General features: G+C 46.7%; 1 protein-coding gene across 1 annotated transcript; it reads left to right on the forward strand.

Annotated features, from left to right (window-relative positions):
• Positions 1 to 183: 183 nt before the first annotated feature.
• Positions 184 to 23784, forward strand: LOC144483915 (uncharacterized). The gene is made up of 3 exons (XM_078202495.1): positions 184 to 204; positions 7850 to 8289; positions 22714 to 23784. The coding sequence occupies exons 1-3, from the start codon at positions 184 to 186 to the stop codon at positions 23213 to 23215; spliced, it is 963 nt and encodes a 320-aa protein (XP_078058621.1). The 3' UTR covers positions 23216 to 23784.
• Positions 23785 to 25092: the final 1308 nt, after the last annotated feature.

Raw genomic sequence — 25092 nt, forward strand, 5'->3', positions numbered from 1 at the left:
GGCCTGCATCAGGCCCACTGATGTGGGGAGTGGTGGGGGGGAGGGGGCAGGGGCTGGATCTGGAAAAGCCCAGGCTTCATCCCTGCGTCCGGCCCACCGACACGGGGAGTGAGGGGGTCAGGGGCTGGATCTGGGAAATCCCAGGCTTCATCCCTGGCCCAGCGCTGGGCTTAACCTGAACTCATGGCTGCAGCCAGCGTGCAGGTGGGGCAGCCAGTTTGAGCCGAGGGGGAGGATCAGTAAGTTTGTGGATGACACATGGAAGGGTAGGGGGGTTTTAGTTCAGTCGGGCAGCATAGTCGGTGCAGGCTTGGAGGCCCGAAGGGCCTGTTCCTGTGCTGTAATTTTCTTTGTTCTTTGACACAGATTGGCTGGGTGGTTAACAGTGAGACGGAGTGTCCTGGGTTACAGGAAGATATAGACAGAACGGTCAAACGGGCAGATAAGTGACAGATGGAATTTAGCTCTGAAAAGTGTGAGGTGATACACTTGAAAGGAGTAATTTGACAAGTCATAGAGGTTTGCAGCATGGAAGCAGGTCCTTCGGCCCAGTTTGTCCATGCTGCCCTTTTTTTTGGACCCCGTAGCTGGTCCCAGTTGCCCGCATTTGGCCCTCTATACCCACCTTACCCATCGGTTTAAGAAATAAGGAGAGGCTGGATAGACTGGGACCTTTTTCTCTGGAGCGTAGGAGGCTGAGGGGTGAACTTATAGAGGTCTATAAAATAATGAGGGGCACAGATCAGCTAGATACTCAATATCTTTTCCCAAAGGTAGGGGAGTCTAAAACTAGAGGGCATAGGTTTAAGGTGAGAGGGGAGAGATACGAAAGGGTCCAGAGGGGCAATTCTTTCACACAGAGGGTGGTGACTGTCTGGAACAAGCTGCCAGAGGTAGTAGTAGAAGCGGGTACAATTTGATCTTTTAAAAAGCATTTAGATAGTTGCATGGGTAAGATGGGTAGAGGGATATGGGCCAAACGTGGGCAAGTGGGATTAGCTTTGGGGTTTAATAAAAAGGGCGGCATGGACAAGTTGGGCCGAAGGGCCTGTTTCCATGCTGTAAACCTCTATGACTAATGTGAGTGGAGCAAGGGTTAAAGAGATGTGTACAAAGAACAAAGAGAACAAAGAACAGTACAGCACAGGAAACAGGCCCTTCGGCCTTCCAAGCCTGTGCCGCTCCTTGGTCCAACTAGACCAATCATTTGTATCCCTCCATTCCCAGGCTGCTCATGTGACTATCCAGGTAAGTCTTAAACGATGTCAGCGTGCCTGCCTCCACCACCCTACTTGGCAGCGCATTCCAGGCCCCCACCACCCTCTGTGTAAAAAACGTCTCTCTGATGTCTGAGTTATACTTCGCCCCTCTCACCTTGAGCCCGTGACCCCTCGTGATCGTCACCTCCGACCTGGGAAAAAGCTTCCCACTGTTCACCCTATCTATACCCTTCATAATCTTGTATACCTCTATTAGATCTCCCCTCATTCTCCGTCTTTCCAAGGAGAACAACCCCAGTCTACCCAATCTCTCCTCATAGCTAAGACCCTCCATACCAGGCAACATCCTGGTAAACCTTCTCTGCACTCTCTCTAATGCCTCCACGTCCTTCTGGTAGTGCGGCGACCAGAACTGGACGCAGTACTCCAAATGTGGCCTAACCAGCGTTCTATACAGCTGCATCATCAGACTCCAGCTTTTATACTCTATACCCCGTCCTATAAAGGCAAGCATACCATATGCCTTCTTCACCACCTTCTCCACCTGTGTTGCCACCTTCAAGGATTTGTGGACTTGCACACCTAGGTCCCTCTGTGTTTCTATACTCCTGCTGACTCTGCCATTTATTGTATAACTCCTCCCTACATTATTTCTTCCAAAATGCATCACTTCGCATTTATCCGGATTAAATTCCATCTGCCACCTCTCCGCCCAATTTTCCAGCCTATCTATATCCTGCTGTATTGCCCGACAATGCTCTTCGCTATCCGCAATTCCAGCCATCTTCGTGTCATCCGCAAACTTGCTGATTACACCAGTTACACCTTCCAAATCATTTATATATATCACAAATAGCAGAGGTCCCAGTACAGAGCCCTGCGGAACACCACTGGTCACAGACCTCCAGCCGGAAAAAGACCCTTCGACCACTACCCTCTGTCTCCTATGGCCAAGCCAGTTCTCCACCCATCGAGCCACTTCTCCTTGTATCCCATGAGCCTTAACCTTCTTAACCAACCTGCCATGTGGGACTTTGTCAAATGCCTTACTGAAATCCATATAGACGACATCCACGGCCCTTCCTTCATCAACCGTTTTTGTCACTTCCTCAAAAAACTCCACCAAATTTGTAAGGCACGACCTCCCTCTTACAAAACCATGCTGTCTGTCACTAATGAGATTGTTCCGTTCTAAATGCACATACATCCTGTCTCTAAGAATCCTCTCCAACAACTTCCCTACCACGGACGTCAAGCTCACCGGCCTATAATTTCCTGGGTTATCCCTGCTACCCTTCTTAAACAACGGGACCACATTCGCTATCCTCCAATCCTCAGGGACCTCACCCGTGTCCAAAGAAGCGACAAAGATTTCCGTCAGAGGCCCAGCAATTTCACCTCTCGTCTCCCTGAGCAGTCGAGGATAGATGCCATCAGGCCCTGGGGCTTTGTCAGTTTTAATGTTCCCTAAAAAACCTAACAATTCCTCTCTTGTAATGGAGATTTTCTCTAACGGGTCAACACCTCCCTCCGAGACACTCCCGGTTAACACGCCCCTCTCCTTCGTGAATACTGATGCAAAGTATTCATTTAGGATCTCCCCTATTCCCTTGGGTTCTAAGCATAATTCCCCTCCTTTGTCCCTGAGAGGTCCGATTTTCTCCCTGACAACTCTTTTGTTCCTAACGTATGAATAGAATGCCTTAGGATTCTCCTTAATCCTGCCTGCCAAGAACATCTCGTGACCTCTTTTTGCCCTTCTAACTCCCCATTTGAGATCTTTCCTACTCTCTCTGTATTCCTCCAGAGCTCCATCTGTTTTCAGTTGCCTGGACTTAACGTACGCCTCCCTTTTCATTTTAATCAGATCCTCAATTTCCCTGGTTATCCACGGCTCTCGAATCCTACCTTTCCTATCTTTCCTTTTTACAGGCACATGCCTATCCTGCAGCCTTATCAATAGTTCCTTAAATGACTCCCACATGCCAGACGCGGACTTACCCTCGAACATCCTCTCCCAATCAACATCCACCAATTCCTGCCTTATCCGGCTATAGTCAGCCTTCCCCCAATTTAGCACCCTGCCCGTAGGACAGCACTCATCCTTGTCCATTACTATCCTAAAGTTAACAGAGTTGTGGTCACTATTTGCCACATGTTCCCCTACCGAAACTTTGACGACCTGACCGGGCTCATTTCCCAGAACTAGGTCCAGTATAGCCCCCTCTCTAGTCGGGCTATCTACATACTGTTCCAAAGAACCTTCCAGTACGCATTTTACAAATTCCTCCCCGTCCGGTCCCCCAGCTCTAAGCATTTTCCAGTCTGTGCCAGGGAAATTAAAGTACCCCACTACAACAACCCTTTGTTTTCTGCACCTATCCAGAATCTCCTGACATATCCTTTCCTCCACTTCCCGTGGGCTGTTGGGTGGTCTGTAGTACACCCCCAGCATAGTGACCGCACCCTTCCTGTTTCTGAGTTCCACCCACAGCGACTCAGTACATGACCCCTCTAAGTTGTCTACCCTCTGCACCGCGGTAATATGCTCCTTAACTAATATCGCTACTCCCCCACCTTTTTTAGCCCCTCCTCTGTCTCGCCTAAAACACTTATACCCCGGAATATTCAGCTGCCAGTCCTGTCCTTTTAACCAAGTTTCCGTCACCGCAACCACATCCAAATTCCGCACAAGCATTAAGGCCCTAAGTTTGTCTGTTTTACCCGTTACACTCCTCGCATTGAAGCAGATGCACTCCAGACCTTCAGGCCCAGTCAGGTCCTCCTCCTCCAGAGTGCTCCTTTTCTTAGCTAGCCTTGCCCTGGCCCCCAGCTCGACCCCAGCCTCAGTATTTACTGACCTCCTGTTTTGTTCCCCACCCCCCTGCCACACTAGTTTAAATCCTGCCGAAACACTCTAGCAAAACTCCCAGCCAGGATATTTGCTCCCTTCCAGTTAAGGTGTAACCCATCCTTTCTGTACAGTTGCCATCCTGACTTGAAGATTTCCCAGTTATCTATGAATTTAAAACCCTCCCTCTTGCACCAGTCTTTTAGCCACGCGTTCAACTGTAGAATCTCCCTGTTCCGAGCCTCACTTGCACTAGGCACCGGGAGCAGTCCAGATATTGCTACCCTGGAGGTCTTACTTTTTAGCCTAGCACCCAACTCCCTGAATTTCTCTCGTATGACCCCCCTGTTCTTCCTACCTACATCATTTCCCCCAATGTGTACAATCACATCCGTTTGACTACCTTCCTTTTTAAATATGCTTCCTACCCTCTCGGAGACATCCAGTACCCCGGCACCAGGGAGGCAGACTACCATCCTGGATTCTCGTTCAGTCCCACAGAAGCGCCTGTCTGTGCCTCTAACCATTGCGTCCCCCACAACTATCGCTCTCCTAAACCCCTTCTTTCCCTTCCGGACCCCTGAGCCTGTCTCCGTGGAGGCGATCTGGTCCTCGTGGCTTACCCCTGGAGGGTCATCCCCCTCCACAGAATCCAAAACAATATACCTATTTTGGAGGGGGACAACCACAGGGGATCCCTCCACAGACTGCTCACTCCCTTCCCTTCTCCCATCTGTTGCCCATTCCTTTCTTTTATGGGAGACTGCCACTGGGGTACTTTCTGGCACATCACCCTTCTGACTATTACCCCTCCTAACCGTGACCCACGTGTCTTCCTTCCGAGACCCTGGTGTCACTACCTGACTATAACTTTTATCTATTACTCTCTCATTTTCCCTACCTAAACTGAGTTCATCGAGCCTCAGCTCCAGCTCCCTTACACGATCCTTCAGGAGATGCAGTTCCACACATCTGGCACAGATATGGACTTCCGGGAGGCAAGTTGTCTCCAGGAACTCCCACATCCCACACCGAATGCAGTATACTGGCCTCCCACTCATACCAGCCATGTCCTTTTTAGTTTTTGGGATAAAACAAAAAGGGGGTGTAACCGAAGAAAAACAAACAAACAACCTTCCTCGCCGAAGCCCTGTGAGCCAAAGCCCTTTTAGCTCTCACCCTGTCCCCTGCTCACTCCGCTGCCCGCTAACGACGCTGCCCGCTCAAAGGTGCGGCCTACTTTTAAACCCTCCAAAACCTTCCCAGGCTGCTGCTGGGCCTATTTCCTGTTTAGAAAAAAAACCTCCGATTTTTTTCACGAATTTAACTGAAAAAATAATTAAATAAATTAGTGCACACACAAGCTCCCTTACCCTCAGCCTGCTCCTGTGGAACAATGAGCAATGTGTACTGTCTCTTGTAGACACAGGCTCTTGTTGGTACAGTATTCATATGTCTAGTCCAGTTCAGTTTTTGGTCAATGGTAATCCCCAGGATGTTGATAGTTGGGGAATTAATTGATGGTAATGCCATTTAATATCATGGAGATGATGGTTAGATTCCCTCTTGTTGGGGATGGCATTGGCTGACATTTGTGTGTCGTGAAGTTTACTTGTCACTTATTAGCCCAAACCTGAACATTATCCAGGTCTTGCTGCTTTTGGACATGGACTGCTTCAATATCTGGGGAGTCATGAACAGTGCTGAACTTTGTATAATCACCAGTGAACATCCCTTCCCCACCTCACCCCCCTTTTCTGAGCTTATGGCGGAGGGAAGTCATTGAAGAAGTCACTGGAGTTGGTTGGACCAAGGACAGGACTCTGAGGAACTCCTGAAGTGATGCCTTGGGCCTGAAATGATTGATCTCCAACAATCACAACCATCTATACTTGTGATCTGGAGATGCCAGCATTGGACTGGGGTGGGCCCAGTAAGAAGTTTCACAATACCAGGTTAAAGTCCAACAGGTTTATTTAGAATCATGAACTTTCGGAGTGATGAAAACTCGTGATTCCAAATAAACCTGTTGGACTGTAATCTGATCTCTATTTGTGTGAGGTGTGACTGAACTAGTGCAGAGGTTTTGCCCTGATTCCCATTAACCTCAATTTAGATAGGATTCCTCGTGTTGACCTCTTTTATCCATGTTTAGATCAAGGCTGTAGTGAGTTTAGGAGCTGAGTGGCTCTGGTGGAACCCAAACTGAGCTTCAGGGAGCAAATTATTATTTTGTAAGTACCATTTGATTGCACTGTCTAGAACCCTTTCCATCACTTTGCTGATGATCAAAATCCTGTAACTCTCTTCCTAACAGCACTGTGTAGCTGCACCACATGGACTGCAGCAGTTCAAGAAGGCAGCTCACCACTCCTTTCTTGAGGGCAATTAGCAATAAATGTCGGCTTAATCAGCAACACCCAGATCCCACAGAGGAACTTTTAAAAATTAGGAAAGGTAAAACAATGTTATGGTTTTGTGAGGGAAATTGAATACAGAACAAAAAGAACTGATGTGGCTGCACTTGGCCAGGCTGGATTTGTCCTGCTTTTTGTGGACGGCACAAACCGGCGCAATCTTTGACATTATTAGGTAGGTGTCAATACTCCAACAGCACATAAGCAGCTTGCTGGAAAATCATTAAGGAAGTGAAACCTTGTCCATTTTGGAGTTGTCTGACATCACTCTGGGTCTTTGGATTACTCGTGTAGTGACAATGCCACAATGCCACCATCTCCCCATAAGGTTACTGGTCTCTATGGGGAGATAACAATAGAGATATGTCCAGTGTTGTTTTATAATACACATTAGATATAATAATCATGTTTCAGTTATAGAATATATTTATTATTTCCATTCTTGTAATCTAGTACTGTAACTATGTTACATATTTCCAGTCTGTGACAGCACAGATCAGAAGGAATCTGGTTTGAAATTTGAGTCCCTGTCAACTCTCTGCAGTCCAATCCACTCAGTCCCATTCCGTCCTCTTTATCCCCTTACTGTGTATGTCATTTTCCTTCGAGTGTCCGCCCAATATCATTTTGAAACTTTGTCTTCTCTTTAACCATCCTCCGAGACATTCCAGATTTTGACCACTCGCTGTCAAGATAAAATTCTTCCTCCCATTCCCCCTTCCCACCTCTCTCTAATTAAGAAATGCAGTATTTATACCATATTTTTAGTCCAGTTATATGACCACAGAAACTAGAAATGTCTGTGCTGAATGTTAATCCTGCACTGACAGAGACAACTTTTGTAAATTCCTTTTACAGAATATCAGAAGGTGAGGATTTGCAGACAGAATTCTCAAACCAAATGTCAGGTGAAGAATGGCCAGAATTGCTCGATCGTCAGGACCTGAATATCGTTGGTCTTTGAATCGAGAAGGAGAATGTTTCTCTGTTCTGTCTGCTTCAGAAAATTTGAAACATCAGTGTGACTTGAAAAGCACGAAACACACATGCAACTGAGAGCGTTCCAGTGCACTGACTGAGGAAAGAGCTTTGACCAGTTAGATAATCTAAAGAAACATTACAGGAGAGAAAGACCATATCTGTGCTGAGGGTGTGGACACCTCAGCTGATCAACAAACCTGGAGAAACACAAGGACGCCCGCACCATGGAGAAACCGTGGAAATGTGGGGACTGTGGGAAAGGATTCAGATCTCCATCCGAGCTGGAAATTCATCGACGCAGACACACTGGGGAGAGACCGTTCACCTGCTCTAAGTGTGGGAAGGGATTTACTAATTCATCTGATCTGCACACACACCAGCGAGTTCACACAGGAGAGAGGCCCTTCACCTGCTCTGTGTGTGGGAAAGGATTCTCTCGCTCATCCAACCTGTTAGAACACCAGAAAATTCACACTGGAAACAAGCCATTCACCTGTTCTGTTTGTGGAAAGGGATTCTCGTGGTCCTCCCACCTCCTGGTACACCAGCGGGTTCACACTGGGGAGAGGCCGTTCACCTGCTCTGAGTGTGGGAAGGGATTCACTCGGTCCTGTAAACTGCAGATGCACCAGCGATTTCATGCTAGTGAGAGGCCGTTCACCTGTTCTGAGTGTGGGAAGGGATTCATTTATTCATCTACCCTGCGGACACACCAGCGAGTTCACACTGGGGAGAGGCCGTTCACCTGCTCTGAATGTGGGAAGGGATTCACTCGGTCAGCCCACCTACAGACACACCAGCGAATTCACACCGGGGAGAGGCCATTCCCCTGCTCCGATTGTGGGAAGGGATTTACTCGGTTTTCCATCTTGAAAACTCACCAGCGAGTTCACAGTAGGGAGAAGCTATTCACCTGCTGTCAATGTGGAGAGGAATTCTCTCGGTTATCCATCCTGCAGACACACCAGCGAATTCACACAGGCGAGAAACCGTTCACGTGTTCTGACTGTGGGAAGAGATTCTTTCATTCATCCGCCCTGCTGAGACATCAGCGAGTTCACACCAAGGAGAGGCCATTCCCCTGCTCCGAGTGTGGGAAAGCATTCACGCAGTTATCCAATCTGCAAACACATCAACAAATTCACACCGGGGAGAGACCGTTCACCTGCTCTGTGTGTGGAAAGGGGTTCACTCGATTATCCCACCTGCGGACACACCAGCGAATCCACACTGGGGAGAGGCCGTTCCCCTGCTCTGAATGTGGGAAGGGATTCACTCGGTTATCCATCCTGAAGACACATCAGCGAGTTCACAAGTGATTGCAGGGGGTGGATTGTGCTGTTATTGCTGCTGTTAATCACAGTAAGAAGTCTCACAACACCAGGTTAAAGTTTGGACTTTAACCTGGTGTTGTGAGACTTCTCACTGTGCTTACCCCAGTCCAATGCCGGCATCTCCACATCACGTTAATCATAACCAGGACTCAACCATGTTCATTCTGATAGTTGGTGAAATGGGAGGGTTGGAGGGTTTGTTTCTGCTGGAGCCTCCCAACCTTTCTAAAGAGCAGTAACCTGAGCTGGGCTCAGTGTTCTGTTGTGGCCTCACCAGAGCTTTAGAAACTATCAGAATAACCTCCCTGCTTTTGTTACAATTCCTCAATTTCTGAAGCCCAAGATCCCAGATTTTCCAAACAGGAACATCAAACAGTTTTGCCAGAAAATAAAATGCATTTTAACAACATTCTTAAAATGGCAGAAGAAGATTTTGACCAGTGAAGGAAGGAGTTGTTGACACAAACAGAAGCTATTTTGAACTTGCTCTCTCCAAAAGAGAATCCAGAATGTTTGAGTCTGGGAAATGAAATTAAAAATGAAGCTGCAGCTACAACAGAGCAAGAAGAAGACATTTCAATGTGGAATTGACTGGAATATTCTCTCTGGATTTAAACAATGGAGGAACTACAAACATGGAAGAAAATAAATTTCAAAATGTGAACTCTGTACAGACTGTTTTCAAAATAGAACTTGAAAATTCACAAATGAACAGCAATGAAGACTCTCCTTTTGCAGGAGGAACTTTGGATTATAATTATTGTAAGAAGAAAAGTTTCAGAAAAGACTGCAAGCAGTAATTTCCACCTTCAGTGGACTGAATTCCTGGACATGGAACCCAGCAGTGTGCTGAGTATAAAGAAACTCTTGGGGTGAGGTAAAAAAATGGAACTAGGTTTATATCATAAATCTTTATCGACTGTACTATTCAATTTGTAGTGCTGTCTTTTTAAATTTTATTTAAACATACAGTAAAGTTTGTTTTTGTTTAACAATGTGGAATCTTGTGATGTAATTCTTTCAGTTAATCACTGGGTGTTCGAATTTCTCTGCAAACGTTAACAGTCCTGACCGGGATCGCAAAAATTCACACAAACAGTGTTTCAAAACAAATCAAAGAGAAAGATATTTTTTCTTCTTCAGTACAAACGTTACACATGAAGAAACCCTCTTCTGGTATCTCCAATAATTTGTTGCTTCAAGCAATTCTTTTCATGGAACAATCAGATAATTGATGACTGAAAATGGAACTAATTGTATCCCTTTAAAGCAGGAGGGCGATCGCCCGGCACAGAGGGGAATTAGGGATTTCTCCCATAGACCAATTGACAGGGATTCTACCCTCCAACCACCTGAAGTGAATTCTTTACATGAATCATCCGTGCCAGTGCAGTTATCAACTTGCAGTTTGGCTGATCAGAAAATGCTTTGTTGCTGATTTTCCTTGTGTTAGGAAGTGACAGTGCCAAGGCCAGATCTTGTTTCCTCCTTGATCGGGATGTAACCCGTGTCCACGTCGCCACTTCATTCTTCCACTGGTTGTATGGTTCAGACTCCGAGAGCATCAGCAGGTAATCAGACCCTGACAATTCCCACTGCCTTTCAGTCATTTCTCACAAAAGCTGCTGGGATTGTAAGCTTCTGTCTGAAATATACTTTCTTTTAGTATCCAACCTTCACCATTAGACAAGCATTTTCTGTTACCATGTTATAATCCTGACAGCCTTGGGGTGGAGTCAATCTTTATTTGGTCTAGATTTGTTCACAGAATCAAACATTACAGGTTCAACTCTGACTCCAAGCTATATTAGTGAGTCCCACTTTTTACCTGCTCATTATAACTATCTAATCAATACCCTCTATTTGAATAAACTTAACCTCTATTGATATAATTAACAGCCACAGTCAGAGCATCCGAAAGATCACTAATCGGTGTGACTGCCATGGTGTCTCAGGAGCTTGGGGGAACAAGTGAATCCTTTCCCACACACTGAGCAGGTGAATGGTCTCAGTTTGGAAACTAAGGGAAAATAAAATTTCAGGCAGAAGCTTCCAATCTGGTAGGTTTTATGAGAAATCAGTGAAAGTGAGTGGGAATTATCAGGGTCTCTCCCCAGTGTGAATTCCCTGATGTTTCAGTAGGTCAGATGATGTTCTAAACCTCTTTGCACAGTGAGAGCGCCTGAACGGGGTCTCCTCAGTGTGAATGCGCTGGTCGACCCTCAGGTAGGCTCAGGTTTTAAAGCAGCTCCCACAGTCAGAGCATTGAACAGGTTTCTTATTGGGGGAGGAGCCTCAGTATTCCAGCAGACTGGATGATTGACTGAGTCACTTCCCACACACATCAGATGAATGGTCTTTCCCCAGTGTGTAATCCTTTGTGTCTCAGCAGACTAGATAATTGAGTGAATCCCTTCCCACACTCTGAGCAGATGAATGGCCTCGGCCCAGTGTGAATGCGTTGGTGTGTCAGCGGGAAGGATGAGCGAGTGAATCCCTTCCCACGCTCTGAGCAGGGGAACAGTCCCTCACCCGTGTGAAATCGCTGGTGGTTCTGCAGGGTAGATGACTGAGTGAATCCCTTTCCATACACACAACAGGTGAATGGTCTCTCCCCATTGTGAACCCGCTGGTGTGTCAGCAGGGCAGACGAATCGCTGAATTTCTTCCCACACTCAGAGCAGGTGAATGGCCTCTCCCTGATGTGAAGTCGCTGGTGATTCCTCAGGGTGGATGAATCACGAAATCCCCTTCCAAACTCAGAGCAGGTGAACGGTGTCTCCACAGTGTGGCTGCATCGAAGGGTTTCCAGCTTCGAGGGACAATTGAATCCCGTCCCACAGTCCCTACATTTCCATGGTCTGAGTGTCTTTGTACATCTCCAGGTTCAGATGAAAGTTTGACCCCACAGATAACACATACATGGTCTCTCCTCATTGTGAATCCTTCAATCTTTTCCAGGCTGTGTAACTGGTTAAAGCTCTTTCCACAGTCAGTTCACTGGAATACTCTCACTCGAGTGAATGTGTCTCAGTGATTTTCCAGTCACACTGATGTTTAAACAGTTTGAAGGAACAGACAAACATTTTCCATTCTAGTTTCAAATGCCAATGGTATTCAGATCCTGAATAATTGGGTGACTCTGTCAGATCCTAACGTCATGTTTGTTGAGATTTGTGTCTGTAAATTCTCCCCTTCTAATAGCCTGTGAAAGAAATTCACAAAAATCATTGCTGCCAGTCCAGGATAAAAACTCAGAACAGACAATTCTAGTTTCTGTGGAACATTCTTTCCTCTCATTCTTGAAAATTTGTAAATCTCCATCCCAAACACTCTCCCTCCATTCTCACCTTTGTCTATTTGAGGTCTAGCATTGTCCTGAGGGTGCTGATTCATCCTAATCGACAGATCCGTGCCGACTGTTTCATGTACAGGACACATATTCCTGAAATCTTCACACAGGCTTGTGTCTAAGCATATCAAAAATTTGCATATTTAGTGAACTAAAAATGTATGCAATATTCAGAACTCTATTACATGATTAGAGATACAGATGGGTGTGGAAGAACTTGACTTGGGGAGCAAGCAATCATGTTCTGGAACTCACTGACGATGAGAGTGGTGGAAGTGGAGACGACCAGTGATTTCAAAATAAAATTGGTCGGGCACTTGAAGGAATGAAACGTACTGGGGAACAGGGATATCGAGGACAAATGGCACTGAGTGGATTCCCCGACAGAGACTTGGCATGGACTCAAGTTGCTGAATTAATTTATCTTGTGCTCTGATGACTCTTTGACTGGAAAATATACAGTGTAGTTATAATACTATTCTGGAATTAAACAAAATCAACTGTAATACCGATCCATAAATAATACTTATTATGCACCATATAGTAAGAAGTCTCACAACACGAGGTTAAAGTCCAACAGGTTTATTTGGAATCACAAGCTTTCAGAGCACTGCCCCTTCATCAGGTGAGAAGGAGCAGCGCTCTGAAAGCTCGTGATTCCAAATAAACCCGTTGGACTTTAACCAGGTGTTGTGAGACTTCTTACTGTGTTTACCCCAGTCCAACACCGGCATCTCCACATCATATGCACCAACACCAGACATATCAATGTTGTTACGATCCGCATGGTCACCTTATAATAAACACATTCCCACAAATCCCAATGGAATAAACTGAAAGACAATGTTTCATTTTTAAACATTTTTACTTTAAAAATTAATCTAAAATTGTCACTGAATCATGCATTAAGAAACAGTATTTGAATAGACAGGATAAATTACACTTTAAAAAGCTCAGACAATAAAAACAGGTTCCACAAAATCACAAACATTTTCCCCCTCAGTATATTGAGCTCTAATTCCAGTTCCAGAGAATTTCTCTGTCTCTGTATTTCCCAGGGGCAGAAAGAAAGTGTTTTCCTCACAGATGTTGTCCAGAGGATGAAGTTGGAGTCTGTGTGTGAAGTTTGAGTCTGTGGTGAAGTTTGAGTCTGTGGTGAAGTTTGAGTCTGTGGTGAAGTTTGAGTCTGTGTATGAAGTTTGAGTCTGTGGTGAAGTTTGAGTCTGTGGTGAAGTTGGAGTCTGTGTGTGAAGTTTGAGTCTGTGGTGAAGTTTGAGTCTGTGGTGAAGTTGGAGTCTGTGTGTGAAGTTTGAGTCTGTGGTGAAGTTTGAGTCTGTGGTGAAGTTTGAGTCTGTGGTGAAGTTTGAGTCTGTGGTGAAGTTGGAGTCTGTGGTGAAGTTTGAGTCTGTGTGTGAAGTTTGAGTCTGTGGTGAAGTTGGAGTCTGTGTGTGAAGTTTGAGTCTGTGGTGAAGTTTGAGTCTGTGGTGAAGTTTGAGTCTGTGTGTGAAGTTTGAGTCTGTGGTGAAGCTACAAACAGAAGCTGTTCTGTTTCAAATCAAACTGCGGGACTTGGAAGAAAATGATGGGAAGAGATTTTGCAAAGTCTCCTCCCCCACTCCCTCAGCTGGCAGCCCAGCACGCAGGCGCAGAGAGCGCTGCTGAGCCGAGCTGTCCGGAGCAGGCGCAGAGAGCGCTGCTGAGCCGAGCTGTCCGGAGCAGGCGCAGAGAGCGCTGCTGAGCCCAGCTGTCCGGAGCAGGCGCAGTGCGGCTGCCGCCAGCGGTCGCTCTCGATCTCTTTTTGGAGCCGCAGCCGCCGGAGATAGAGGGGGGAGGGGAGATCACCGAGCAGCTTCTCGCTCTGGCCGGAGCCGCCAGCCGGTTGCCTGGTAACCTTGGCTCGATGTGGTGTAGGGGGAGGGGAACAATGGGTGGGGGCGGGGCTCCCGTGTCCGCGCGCCCGGGCCTGCGCACTGGAACCACAGGACGTCACATCGGAACAGACTTATTCCTATTGGCTAATTCAGGCTCGGTTCCATTGTGACGTCACAATGCGGAAGTTGGCCAACGAGGTTCAGATTGAAACTACCGCCTCTGTCCAACATCTGGGAGGAAATCAATGTTTCCCCGTTTCCATTTCTTTTCTCATTCTGGGGGAAATTGGGGACTTGCAGCAACTGAAGGGAAAGGAAGTGAATCCAGGGAGGCTGCAGACTCTGGAAAGGTTACAGACGAAGACCGGATTCAGGAACAGGACGAGGCCCAGGTATATTTTTCTTTCTCTCTCAAAGACACTGACATCCTTTAGTTCCCTCAGTTTGACATTTATTTATCTGGCTAATAGGATAGCCTCTTACCCAATGTTCACAAATAAAGAGGGAGTTTTCCCCCAGAAGAAGGCTAACATTTGAATGAAAAATAAATTTGGATGGGAGAGAGAGATGTTACTTATGATCCCCTATTTTTTGCCTTAAAAGCAGCCACACTGCTGTATATTTCGTTTCCCAGATGCTTAGTCTGAAGCCCATTCTCTCATCTGCCTCAGTGAATATGTCGATGATAGTTTGTAGATCAGACAGGTATTTTTTTCATTCATTTGTGGGACATGGTGTCGCGAGCTGGCCAACATTTATTGCCCATCCCCATTACCTGAGGGCATTTGAGAGTTAACCACATTGCTGTGGCTCTGGAGTTACATGTAGGCCAGACCAGGTGAGAACAGCAGATTTCCTTCCCTAAAGGACTTAGTGAACCAGATGGGTTTTTCCAACAATCGACAATGGTTTCATGGTCATCAGTCGGTTCTTAATTTTTAAAATTAAATTCAAATTCCACCATCTGCCATGGGAGGATTCAAACCCGGGGTCCCCAAAACATTAGCTGAGTTTCTGGATTAATAGTCCTGTGATAGGGCCCCGGGTTTGATTCCCGGCTCGGGTCACTATCTGTGTGGAGTTTGCACATTCTCCTCGTGTCTGCGTGGGTTTTCTCCGGGTGCTCCGGTTTCCTCCCACAGTCCAAAGATGTGCGGGTTAGGTTGATTGGCCAGGTTAAAAATTGCCCCTTAGAGTACTGGGATGCGTAGGTTAGAGGGATTAGCGGGTAAAAAAAAAAGGATTAGCGGGTAGGGCCTGGGTGGGATTGTGGTCGGTGCAGACTCGATGGGCCGAATGGCCTCCTTCTGCACTGTAGGGTTTCTATGATTTCTATGATAATACCACTAGGCCATCACTTCCCCCCCCCAGAGTCTGTGTACTGCAGCCTAATGACTGAGATTGGGCTGGTCTTGGTTCTGGCCTGGAGGGGTGGGACATTGAAGGCTTCCCACTGGTCCAGTAGGTTAGCTCGACTCCAGCAGGGAGCTTCATGGTGCTGGGGTGCAGTGTTGCTGCGGGGAAGGTGGGGATGAACGTTCGTGCAATGACGCAGCCCTGCTTGACCCCAGTTTGCACTCATACTGATCGCCTCACCATAGGAAGGACGTGATTGCACTGGAGGGAGTGCAGAGGAGGTTCACCAGGATGTTGCCTGGGATGGAGCAGCTGAGCTACAAGGAGAGACTTGATAGGCTTGGATTGTCTTTTTTAGAGCAGAGAAGGCTGAGGGGGGACATGATTGAGGTGTATAAGATTGTGAGGGGTATGGACAGGGTGGATAGGAAGCAGCTGTTCCCCTTAGTTGAAGGGTCAATAACGAGGGGGCATCATTTTAAGGTGAGGGGCAGGAGGTTTTGGGGGATTTGAAGAAAAATGTTTTCACCCAGAGGGTGGTGGGAGTCTGGAATTCACTGTCTGGGAGGGTAGTGGAGGCGGGAAACCTCACAACCTTTAAAAAGCACATGGATGAGCACTTGAATGTTTTGACAGTTCAAACGCCATCAGCCAAGTGCTGGAAAATGGATGAGTGTAAATTTAGTATAGTTTTGTCAGTGCAGACTCGATGGGCTGAAAGGCCTCTTCTGTACGGTATGACTCTGACTTGTGAACTCGCTGGTGTTTCTGCAGTCGGGATGACTGAGTGAATCCCTTCCCACACACGGTGCAGGGGAATGGCCTCTCCCCAGTGTGAACTCGCTGGTGTGTCCGCAGGGCAGATATCGATCTGAATCTCTTTGTGCAGTGAGAGCAGCTGAAAGGTCTCTCCTCAGTGTGAATGCGCTGGTGGGACATCATTAGCTGAGAGCTTTTGAAATCCCTTCCACAGTCAGAGCATTTAAAGGGTCTCTCTTGGGTGTGAATGACATTGTGCCTCAGCAAGTAGGGCAACTGACTGAAACCTTTCCCACACACAGAGCAAGTGAACGGCCTCTCCCCAGTGTGAACTCGCTGATGGCTCTGCAAATCAATTATCTTATCATCATAGAAACCCTACAGTACAGAAAGAGGCCATTAGGCCCATCGCGTCTGCACCGACCACAATCCCACCCAGGCCCTACCCCCATATCCCTACATAGTTTACCCGCTAATCCCTCTAATTTACGCATCCCAGGACACTAAGGGGCAATTTTTAGCATGGCCAATCAACCTAACCCGCACATCTTTGGACTGTGGGAGGAAACCGGAGCACCCGGAGGAAACCCACGCAGACACGAGGAGAATGTGCAAACTCCACACAGACAGTGACCCAAGCCCCGGAATCGAACCCAGGTCCCTGGAGCTGTGAAGCAGCAGTGCTAACCACTGTGCTACCGTGCCGTATCCCTTCCCACACCGATACCGCTACCGTATCCCTTCCCACACACACAGCAGGTGAATGGCTTCTCCCCAGAATGACTGCGCCGATGGATTTCCAGCTGAGATGGAAAACTGAATCCTTTCCCACAGTCCCCACATTTCCACGGTTTCTCCATGGTGCGGGTGTCCTTGTGACTCTCCAGGTTAAACAATCAGTTAAATCTCACACAGAACACAAGTACAGTCTCTCCCCGCTGTGAATGCTGCAATGTATTTTCAGGCTATGTAACTGGTTAAAGTTCTTTCCACACTCAGTGCACTGGAACACTCTCACTCGGGTGTGTCTGTGTCTCGGTGCTTTTCCAGTCACACTGATGTTTAAAATCTCCTGAAGAGACAGAACAGAAAAACATTTCTCCTTCTCGATTCAAAGGTCGATGATATTGAGGTCTGGATGAATTGAGTGACTCTGTCAGATGTTGATACGATGTTTGGTTTGAGATTTCTGTCTGTAAATCCTCACCTTCTGATATCCTGTCAAACGAATTTACAAAAGTCATCACTGTCAGTACAGGATAGAAATTCAGAACAGACAATTCTAGTTTCTATGGAACATTCTTTCCTCTCTCATTCCCCAAAAGCTGTGAATCTCCATCCCACACACTCTCCCTCCATTCTCACTCTGCTGTATCTAATATTCACCCTCCCAATTCTCCTGAAGCTGCTGGTTGAGGCAGATTGACAGATCCATGCTCACTGCTTCCTGTCCTGGACACAGGGAGCTGAAAATCTCCATGCAGGCTGCCAGACAGATGTCTATAATACTGGTTAAAAGTGTAATATACAGGACATTACTTGAGTAGTGGTAGAGCAGGGATTTGAGGAAGATTTATATTTAGGGAGAGCACATGATCTGGAACTCACTGCCTATGAGGATGGAGGAACAGAAGATGTTCAATCATTTCAAAATGAAATTGGGTGGGCACTTGAAGGAAATAAAACTTGCAGAGGAATGTTGATAGAGAGATAGAAAAGGACTGATTGGTTTGTTCTCCAGAGAATTAATCTGCAGTCTATAAGATGACGTGGAGATGTCAGCATTGGACTCGGGTGGGTACACAACACCAGGTTCATCAGGTGAGTGGCCATTCACCTGATGAAGGAGCAGCGCTCCAAAAGCTCGTGCGATCAAATAAACCTGTTGGACTTTAACCTGGTATTGTGAGACTTCTTATAAACAGTAAGATGTACAGGTTAGGTTGATTAGCCATGCTCAATTGCCACTTCGTGTCCCAGGATGTGTGGGTTGGGGGGATTAGCAGGATAAATCCGTCGTACTACTGGGAGAGGGCCTGGGAAGAACGCTCTGTTGGAGAGTCGGTGCAGATTTGATGGGCCGAAAGGCCTCTTTCTGCACTGTAGGGACTCTGTGACTTGAGTTACCCAATAGACTCCTTCTGTGCTGCAATGAGTTTATGACTGGAAATATATAATGTAGCTGCAGTAATATATTACACAACTAGAAATAATAAGGAATGGAAAGGGGGAAGAAAAGAAAGTGTTTTACTCACAGATGTCGGCGACAGGAGGAAGTTTTAGGTTTTCTGAAGCTCAATCTTCATTCACTCAAAGCCCGTGCTCTGATTGGCTGGAGGACAAGAGTCCTTCCAGTCCTCCAACTCTTCCCATTGGTCAAAACCTAAGCTTGCAGGTCAGGGAGGGTGGGCACTGCCCCACACATACACAGGTTCCCCTCTCCCTTTGGACATGCGCAGTCCCTGGCCTGGGGGAGGGGGAGGTCACCGAGCGGCTTCTCAGTCTGGCTGGTGCCGTCAGCCAGTTGCCTGGAAACCTTGGCTCCAGGAGATGCAGGGAGAGGGGGTGAGTGGGCGGGGCTCCCGGGCCTGCACACTGGAACCCGGAGACGTCACCGCAGAGCACAGTGATTCCTATTGGCTGATTCAGGCAGGGTTCCATTGTGACGTCACAATGCGGAAGTTGTCCAATGAGCTTCAGAGTGAAACTTCCTCCTCTGGGCAACATCTGGGAGGAAATCAATGTTTCCCCCTTTCCATTTCTTTTCTCATTCTGGGGGAAATTGGGGACTTGCAGCAACTGAAGGGAAAGGAAGTGAATCCAGTCGGTTTCTTCCACACATTATTTGTCCACTGATATCGACATATATCTGTCTGGCAGCCTGCAGGTACATTTTCAGCTCTCTGTGTCCAGGGTAGGACAGGAAGCAGTGAGCATGGATCTGTCAATCAGCTTCAATCAGCACCTTCAGGAGAATTGGGAGGGTGAATATTAGATACAGCAGAGTGAGAATGGAGGGAGAGTGTGTGGGATGGAGATTTACAGCTTTTGGGGAATGAGAGAGGAAAGAATGTTCCATAGAAACTAGAATTGTCTGTTCTGAATTTCTATCCTGTGCTGACACTGATGACTTTTGTAAATTCCTTTTGCAGGATATCAGAAGGTGAAGATTTAAAGACGAATATCAAACCAAACTTCACATCAAAATCTAACATAGTCACTCAGTTCATTGGGACCTGAATATCATCGACATTTGAATCTGGAATGGAAATATTTCTCTGCTCTGTCTGCTTCAGGAGATTTTAAACATCAGTGTGACTGGAAAAGCACCGAGACACACACACACTGAAACATGCACACACCTGAGTGACTGTGGAAAGAACTTTAACCAGTTAAACAGCCTGAAAATACATTGCAGCAGAGAGACCGCACCCATGTTATGTTGTAACTGAACTGATTGTCAAGCCTGGAGAGTCACAAGGACACCCGCACCATGGAGAAATTGTGTAAATGTGGGGACTGTGGGAAAGGATTCAGGTTCCCATCTGCACTGGAAACTCATCGGCGCAGTCACACTGGAGAGAGACATTCACCTGCTGTGTGTGTGGGAAGGGATTCACTCAGTTATCCCATTTACAAACACACCAGGGAGTTCACAGTGGGGACAGACCATTCACCTGCTCTGTGTGTGGGAAGGGATTCAGTCAGTTATCCAACCTGCTGAAACACAAAGTCACTCACACTGATGAGAGACCCTTTAAATGCTCTGACTGTGGGAGTGGTTTCAAATGCTCTGGAGATCTGGTGTCCCACCAGCGCATTCACAGTGAGGAGAGACCGTTCAGCTGCTCTCACTGCACAAAGTGGTTTAGAACATCATCCAACCTGCGGGAACACCAGCGCATTCACACCGGGGAGAGGCCGTTCACCTGCTCTGTGTGTGGGAAAGAGTTCACTCGGTTGAACAATCTGTTGACACACCAACGGGTTCACACCAGAGAGAGACCCTACACCTGCTCTGTGTGTGGGACGGGATTCACTCAGTTGCCCAACTTGTTGAGCCACAAGGTCACTCACACCCAGGAGAGACCCTTTAAATGCTCTGACTGTGGGAGTGGCTTCAAAAGCTCTCGGGAACTGATGGTCCACCAACCCATTCACACTGACGAGAGACCGTTTAGCTGCTCTCACTGCTCAAAGAGGTTTAGGAGGTCATCCACACGGCGGAGACACCAGCGGGTTCACACCGGGGAGAGACCGTTCACCTGCTCTGTGTGTGGGAAGAGATTCAATCGATCATGCAACCTGCAGAGACACCAGCAAGTTCACAAGTGATTCCAGGGGTTGGATTCTGCTGTTGGTGAAGTGGGAGGGTCGGACAGATTCTTTCTGCTGGACTGGCCGGTCTCACGACTTTGCCTCCAGTGGGCTGATGCTCTTTGAGCCTGGGAGAGCACATTTCCACTGAAATGATCCACAAAAGCTGATCAAGGACATTTATTTTATCCTGGATAGTAAATAGTGCTTTTCCTGCCACTACAGGTAGATCTGAAATAAACACAGAAAGAACTGGAAAAACGCAGCAGGTCTGGCAGCATCTGTGGAGAGGTAAACAGAGTTAATGTTTCACATCCAATGTAACTCTACTTCAGAACCAAAGAGAGGGAGAAATATAATGAGTTTGGTGTTGGTGGGAAAGGGGGAGAGTCGTGTGGATGGTCAAAGAACCACTACAAAATTAATTTTTGAATTCCATAATGGCAATATTAGCTTTTAAAAGCAATGGTGACTAAGAATTAGGCATGCTGGGATTTTTGGTCAACTTATAATTAAAAACAGATGCAGGCTGCAGAGTTACTGTGAGCGATGACCTGGTCTGGGAACTGTGACCTGAAGCTTCCTGTGTTGACCAAATGAACAAAGAACAAAGAAATTTACAGGACAGGAACAGGCCTTTTGACCCTCCAAGCCTGCACCAACCAGACTGCCCGACTGAACTGAAACCCCCTACCCTTCCGGGGACCATATCCCTCCATTCCCATCCTAGTCATGTACTTGTCAAGACCTCTCTTAAAACTCACTACCATATCCGCTTCACTACCTCCCCCGGCAACGAGTTCCGGGCACCCACCACTCTCTGTGTGATAAAAAACTTGCTTCGTACATTAAACCTATGCCCCTAATAATTGACTCTTCCACCCTGGGAAAAAGCTTCTGACTATCCACTCTGTCCATGCTTCTCATAATATTGTAGAATTCTATCAGGTCTCCCCTCAACCTCCATCGTTCCAGTGAGAACAAACCAAGTTTCTCCAACCTCCTCTCATAGCTAATGCCCTCCACACCAGGCAACATCCTGGTAAATCTTTTCGATACCCTCTCCAAAGCCTCCATATCCTTCTGATAGTGTGGCGACCAGAATTGAACACTATATTCCAAGTGCAGCCTAACTAAGGTTCTATAAAGCTGCAACATGACTTGCCAATTTTTAAACTCAATACTCTGTCCGATGAAGCAAGCATGCCGTATGCCTTCTTGACTACCCTCTCCACCTGCATTGCCACTTTCAGTTTCCCCAGGAAATAGAAACTAGAAGCAGGAGTTGGCCATTCGGCCCTTTGCGTTTACTCCACCATTCATTATGATCATGGATGATCATCAAATTCAATATTGTGATTTCCCCCCCATATCCCTTGATGCCTTGAACCTCAAGAGCTCTATCTAATTTATTCTAGAAATCACACAGCGTTTTGGCCTCAACTACTTTCTGTGGTAGTGAATTCCGCACATTCACCACTCTCTGGGTGAAGACATTTCTTCTCACTTCATCTCTTATCTTCAAACTATGACCCCCTAGTTCTGGATTCACCACCATCGGGAACATCGGGAGATGGCTGACATTGAAGGAGACAGTAAATATAGGACAGAGATACATCTAATGTTGTTACATGGTACAGATTAGATATATTATTTATGGTTCTGTAATAAAATACATTTATTATTTCTAGCCTTGTAATATGCCACTGTAGCTACATTATAGAATGAGAGAGGAAAGAATGCTCTGTAGAAACTCGAATTGTCTGTTTTGAATTTCTATCCTGTTCTGGCAGTGATGACTTTTGTAAAATCTTTTCCAGGATATCAGAAGGTGAGGATTTACAGACAGAAATCTCGAACCAAACGTCACATCAACATCTGACAGAGTCGCTCAATTCATTGGGAGCTGAGTATCATCGGCATTTGAATCTCGAAGGAGAAATGTTTGTCTATTTTGTCTGCGACAGAAGATTTTAAACATCAGTGTGACTGGAAAAGCACCGAGACACACACACATCTGAGTGAGAGTGTTTCAGCTTTAACTAGTTACACAGTTTTTCAAAACATTACCCTTTGGAACCTGGAAAGACGCTACACGTGTTGTGTGTGTGTGGACACCTCAGTTGATTCTTGAATATGGAGAGACACAAGGACACCTGTACCATGGAGAAACCATGGAAATGTGCGGAATGTGGGAAGGGCTTCATTACTCCATCAAGTCTGGAAAGTCATCGACGCATTCACACCGGGGAGAGGCCGTTTACTTGCTCTGACTGTGGGAAGGGATTCACTCAGTTATCCCACCTGCGGACACACCAGCGAGTTCACACAGGGGAGAGGCCTTTTATCTGCATTGACTGTGGGAAGGGATTCACTCAGTCATCCAACCTGGTCGGACACCAGCGAGTTCACACTGGAGAGAGGCCATTCATCTGCACTGAGTGTGGAAAGGGATTCAGAGATTCATCCACTTTGCAGAAACACCAGAGAGTTCACACTGGGGAAAGACCATTCACCTGCTCTGATTGTGGGAAGCGATTCCGAGATTCCTCCACCCTGGTGAGACACCATCAGTTTCATACCGGGGAGAAACCGTTCATCTGCTCTGACTGTGGGAAGGGATTCACTCAGTTATCCACCCTGCAGACACACCAGCGAGTTCACACCGGGGAGAGACCATTCACCTGCTCTCAGTGTGGGAAGGGATTCACTCGGTCAACATCCCTGCTGAGACACCAGCGGGTTCACAATTGCTGACACGGGTTGGATTCTGCTGTTAATCACATCCAGGACTGAACCATGTTCATTCTGACAGTTGGTGAAGTGGGAGGGTCGGAGGGTTTCTTTCTGCTGGACTGGCCAGTCTCCCAACTTTGTTTCCAGTGGGCTGATGCTCTTTGAGCCTGGGAGAGCACATTTCCACTGAAATGCTCCACATACGCCGATGAAGGACGTTTATGTTATCCGGTTGTAAATAATGTGTTTCCCCCCCTACTACATGCAGGCCTAAAATAAATGCAGAAAGAACTGAAAAAATGCAGCTCGTGGAAAAAAATATCCTGGAGCAAAAGAGAAAGGGAGAGGTAATGGTTGTTGTAAATAAATAAAGCATTGGTCCAGAGTAAGTTTAATGGCTGAATAAAGGACAGCCCTCCCTATATCTCTCCAGATAAGGCAATTGAAGCCTGATCCACACACACGTGTGTGGTCTCTCCCCGCTGTGAATGGTGCGATATTTTTTCAGGATGGGTAACCAGTTAAAGCTCTTTCCATAGTCAGTGCACTGGAACACTCTCACTCAGGTGTGTTTGTATGTGTGTGTTGGTGTCTTTCCAGTCACACTGATGTTTAAAATCATTTGAAACCCCATTTGGAATATTGTGAGCATATCTGAGGAACGATGTGCTGGCCTTGGAAAGGGTTCAGAGGAGGTTCACAAGAATGATTCCTGGAATGAAGAGCTTGTCATTTGAGGAATGGTTGAGGACTCTGCATCTGTACTCGGAGTTTCGAAGGATGAGAGGGGATCTTATTGAAACTTACAGGATAGTGCGAGGCCTGGATAGAGTGAACATGGAGAGGATGTTTCCGTGAGTAGGAAAAACTAGAACTAGAGGGCACAAGCTCAGACTAAAGGGACAATCCTTTAAAACAGAGATGAGGAGGAATTTCTTCAGCCAGAGAGTGGTGAATCTGTGGAACTCTTTGCCACAGAAGGCTGTTGAGGCCAGGTCATTGAGTGTCTTTCAGACAGAGATAGATAGGTTCTTGATTAATAAGGGGATCAGTGGTTATGGGAAAAAGGTTGAGAAAAATATCAGCCATGATTGAATGGCAGACAGACGCGATGGGCCGAGTGGCCTAATTCTGCTCCTATGCTTTATGATCTAAACCGACAGAACAGAGAAACATTTCTCCTCCTAGATTCAAAGCCGATGATGTTCTGGTCGCAAGGAATCAAGTGACTGTCAGATCTGTACGTGAAGTTGGAGATTTCTGTCTGTAAATCCTCACCTAATATCCTGTAAAAGGTGTTTGCAACAGACATCACAGTCAGTACAAGATAGAAATTCAGAACAAACAATTCTAGTTTCTATGGAACATTATTTCCTCTCTTATTCCCCAAATCTGTAAATCTGAATCCTTTTTATTTATTAGTGGGAGAAGTTGGTTTACATTAACATTTTGCAATGAAGTTACTGTGAAAATCCCCGAGTTGTCACACTCCGGCACCTGTTTGGCCATGCCAAATTCTCCTTCAGTGTAACCAATGTGCCGAACCAGCACGTCTTTCGGACTGTGGGAGGAAACCGGAGTAACCGGAGGAAACCCACGCAAGCACAGGGAAAACATGCAGAGTCCGCATACTCAGTGATCCAAGCTGGGAATTGAACCCTGGTCCCTGGCGCTGTGAGGCAGCAGTGCTTTCCGCTGTGCTGCCCTTTACTCAACACTCCCTCCATTCTCACTCTGCTGTATCTCATATTCACCCTCCCCATTCTCCTGAAGGTGCTGATTGAGGCTGATTGACAGATCCATGCTCACTGCTTCCTGCCCTGTTGTGAGACTTCTTACTGTGTCCTGCCTCATTATTTTGTAAATTGTGTTTGTGAACTGAAATCTCACTCACCTGA

Source organism: Mustelus asterias, unplaced genomic scaffold, assembly GCF_964213995.1.
Source record: "Mustelus asterias unplaced genomic scaffold, sMusAst1.hap1.1 HAP1_SCAFFOLD_84, whole genome shotgun sequence".
Classification (NCBI taxonomy): Eukaryota; Metazoa; Chordata; class Chondrichthyes; order Carcharhiniformes; family Triakidae; genus Mustelus; species Mustelus asterias.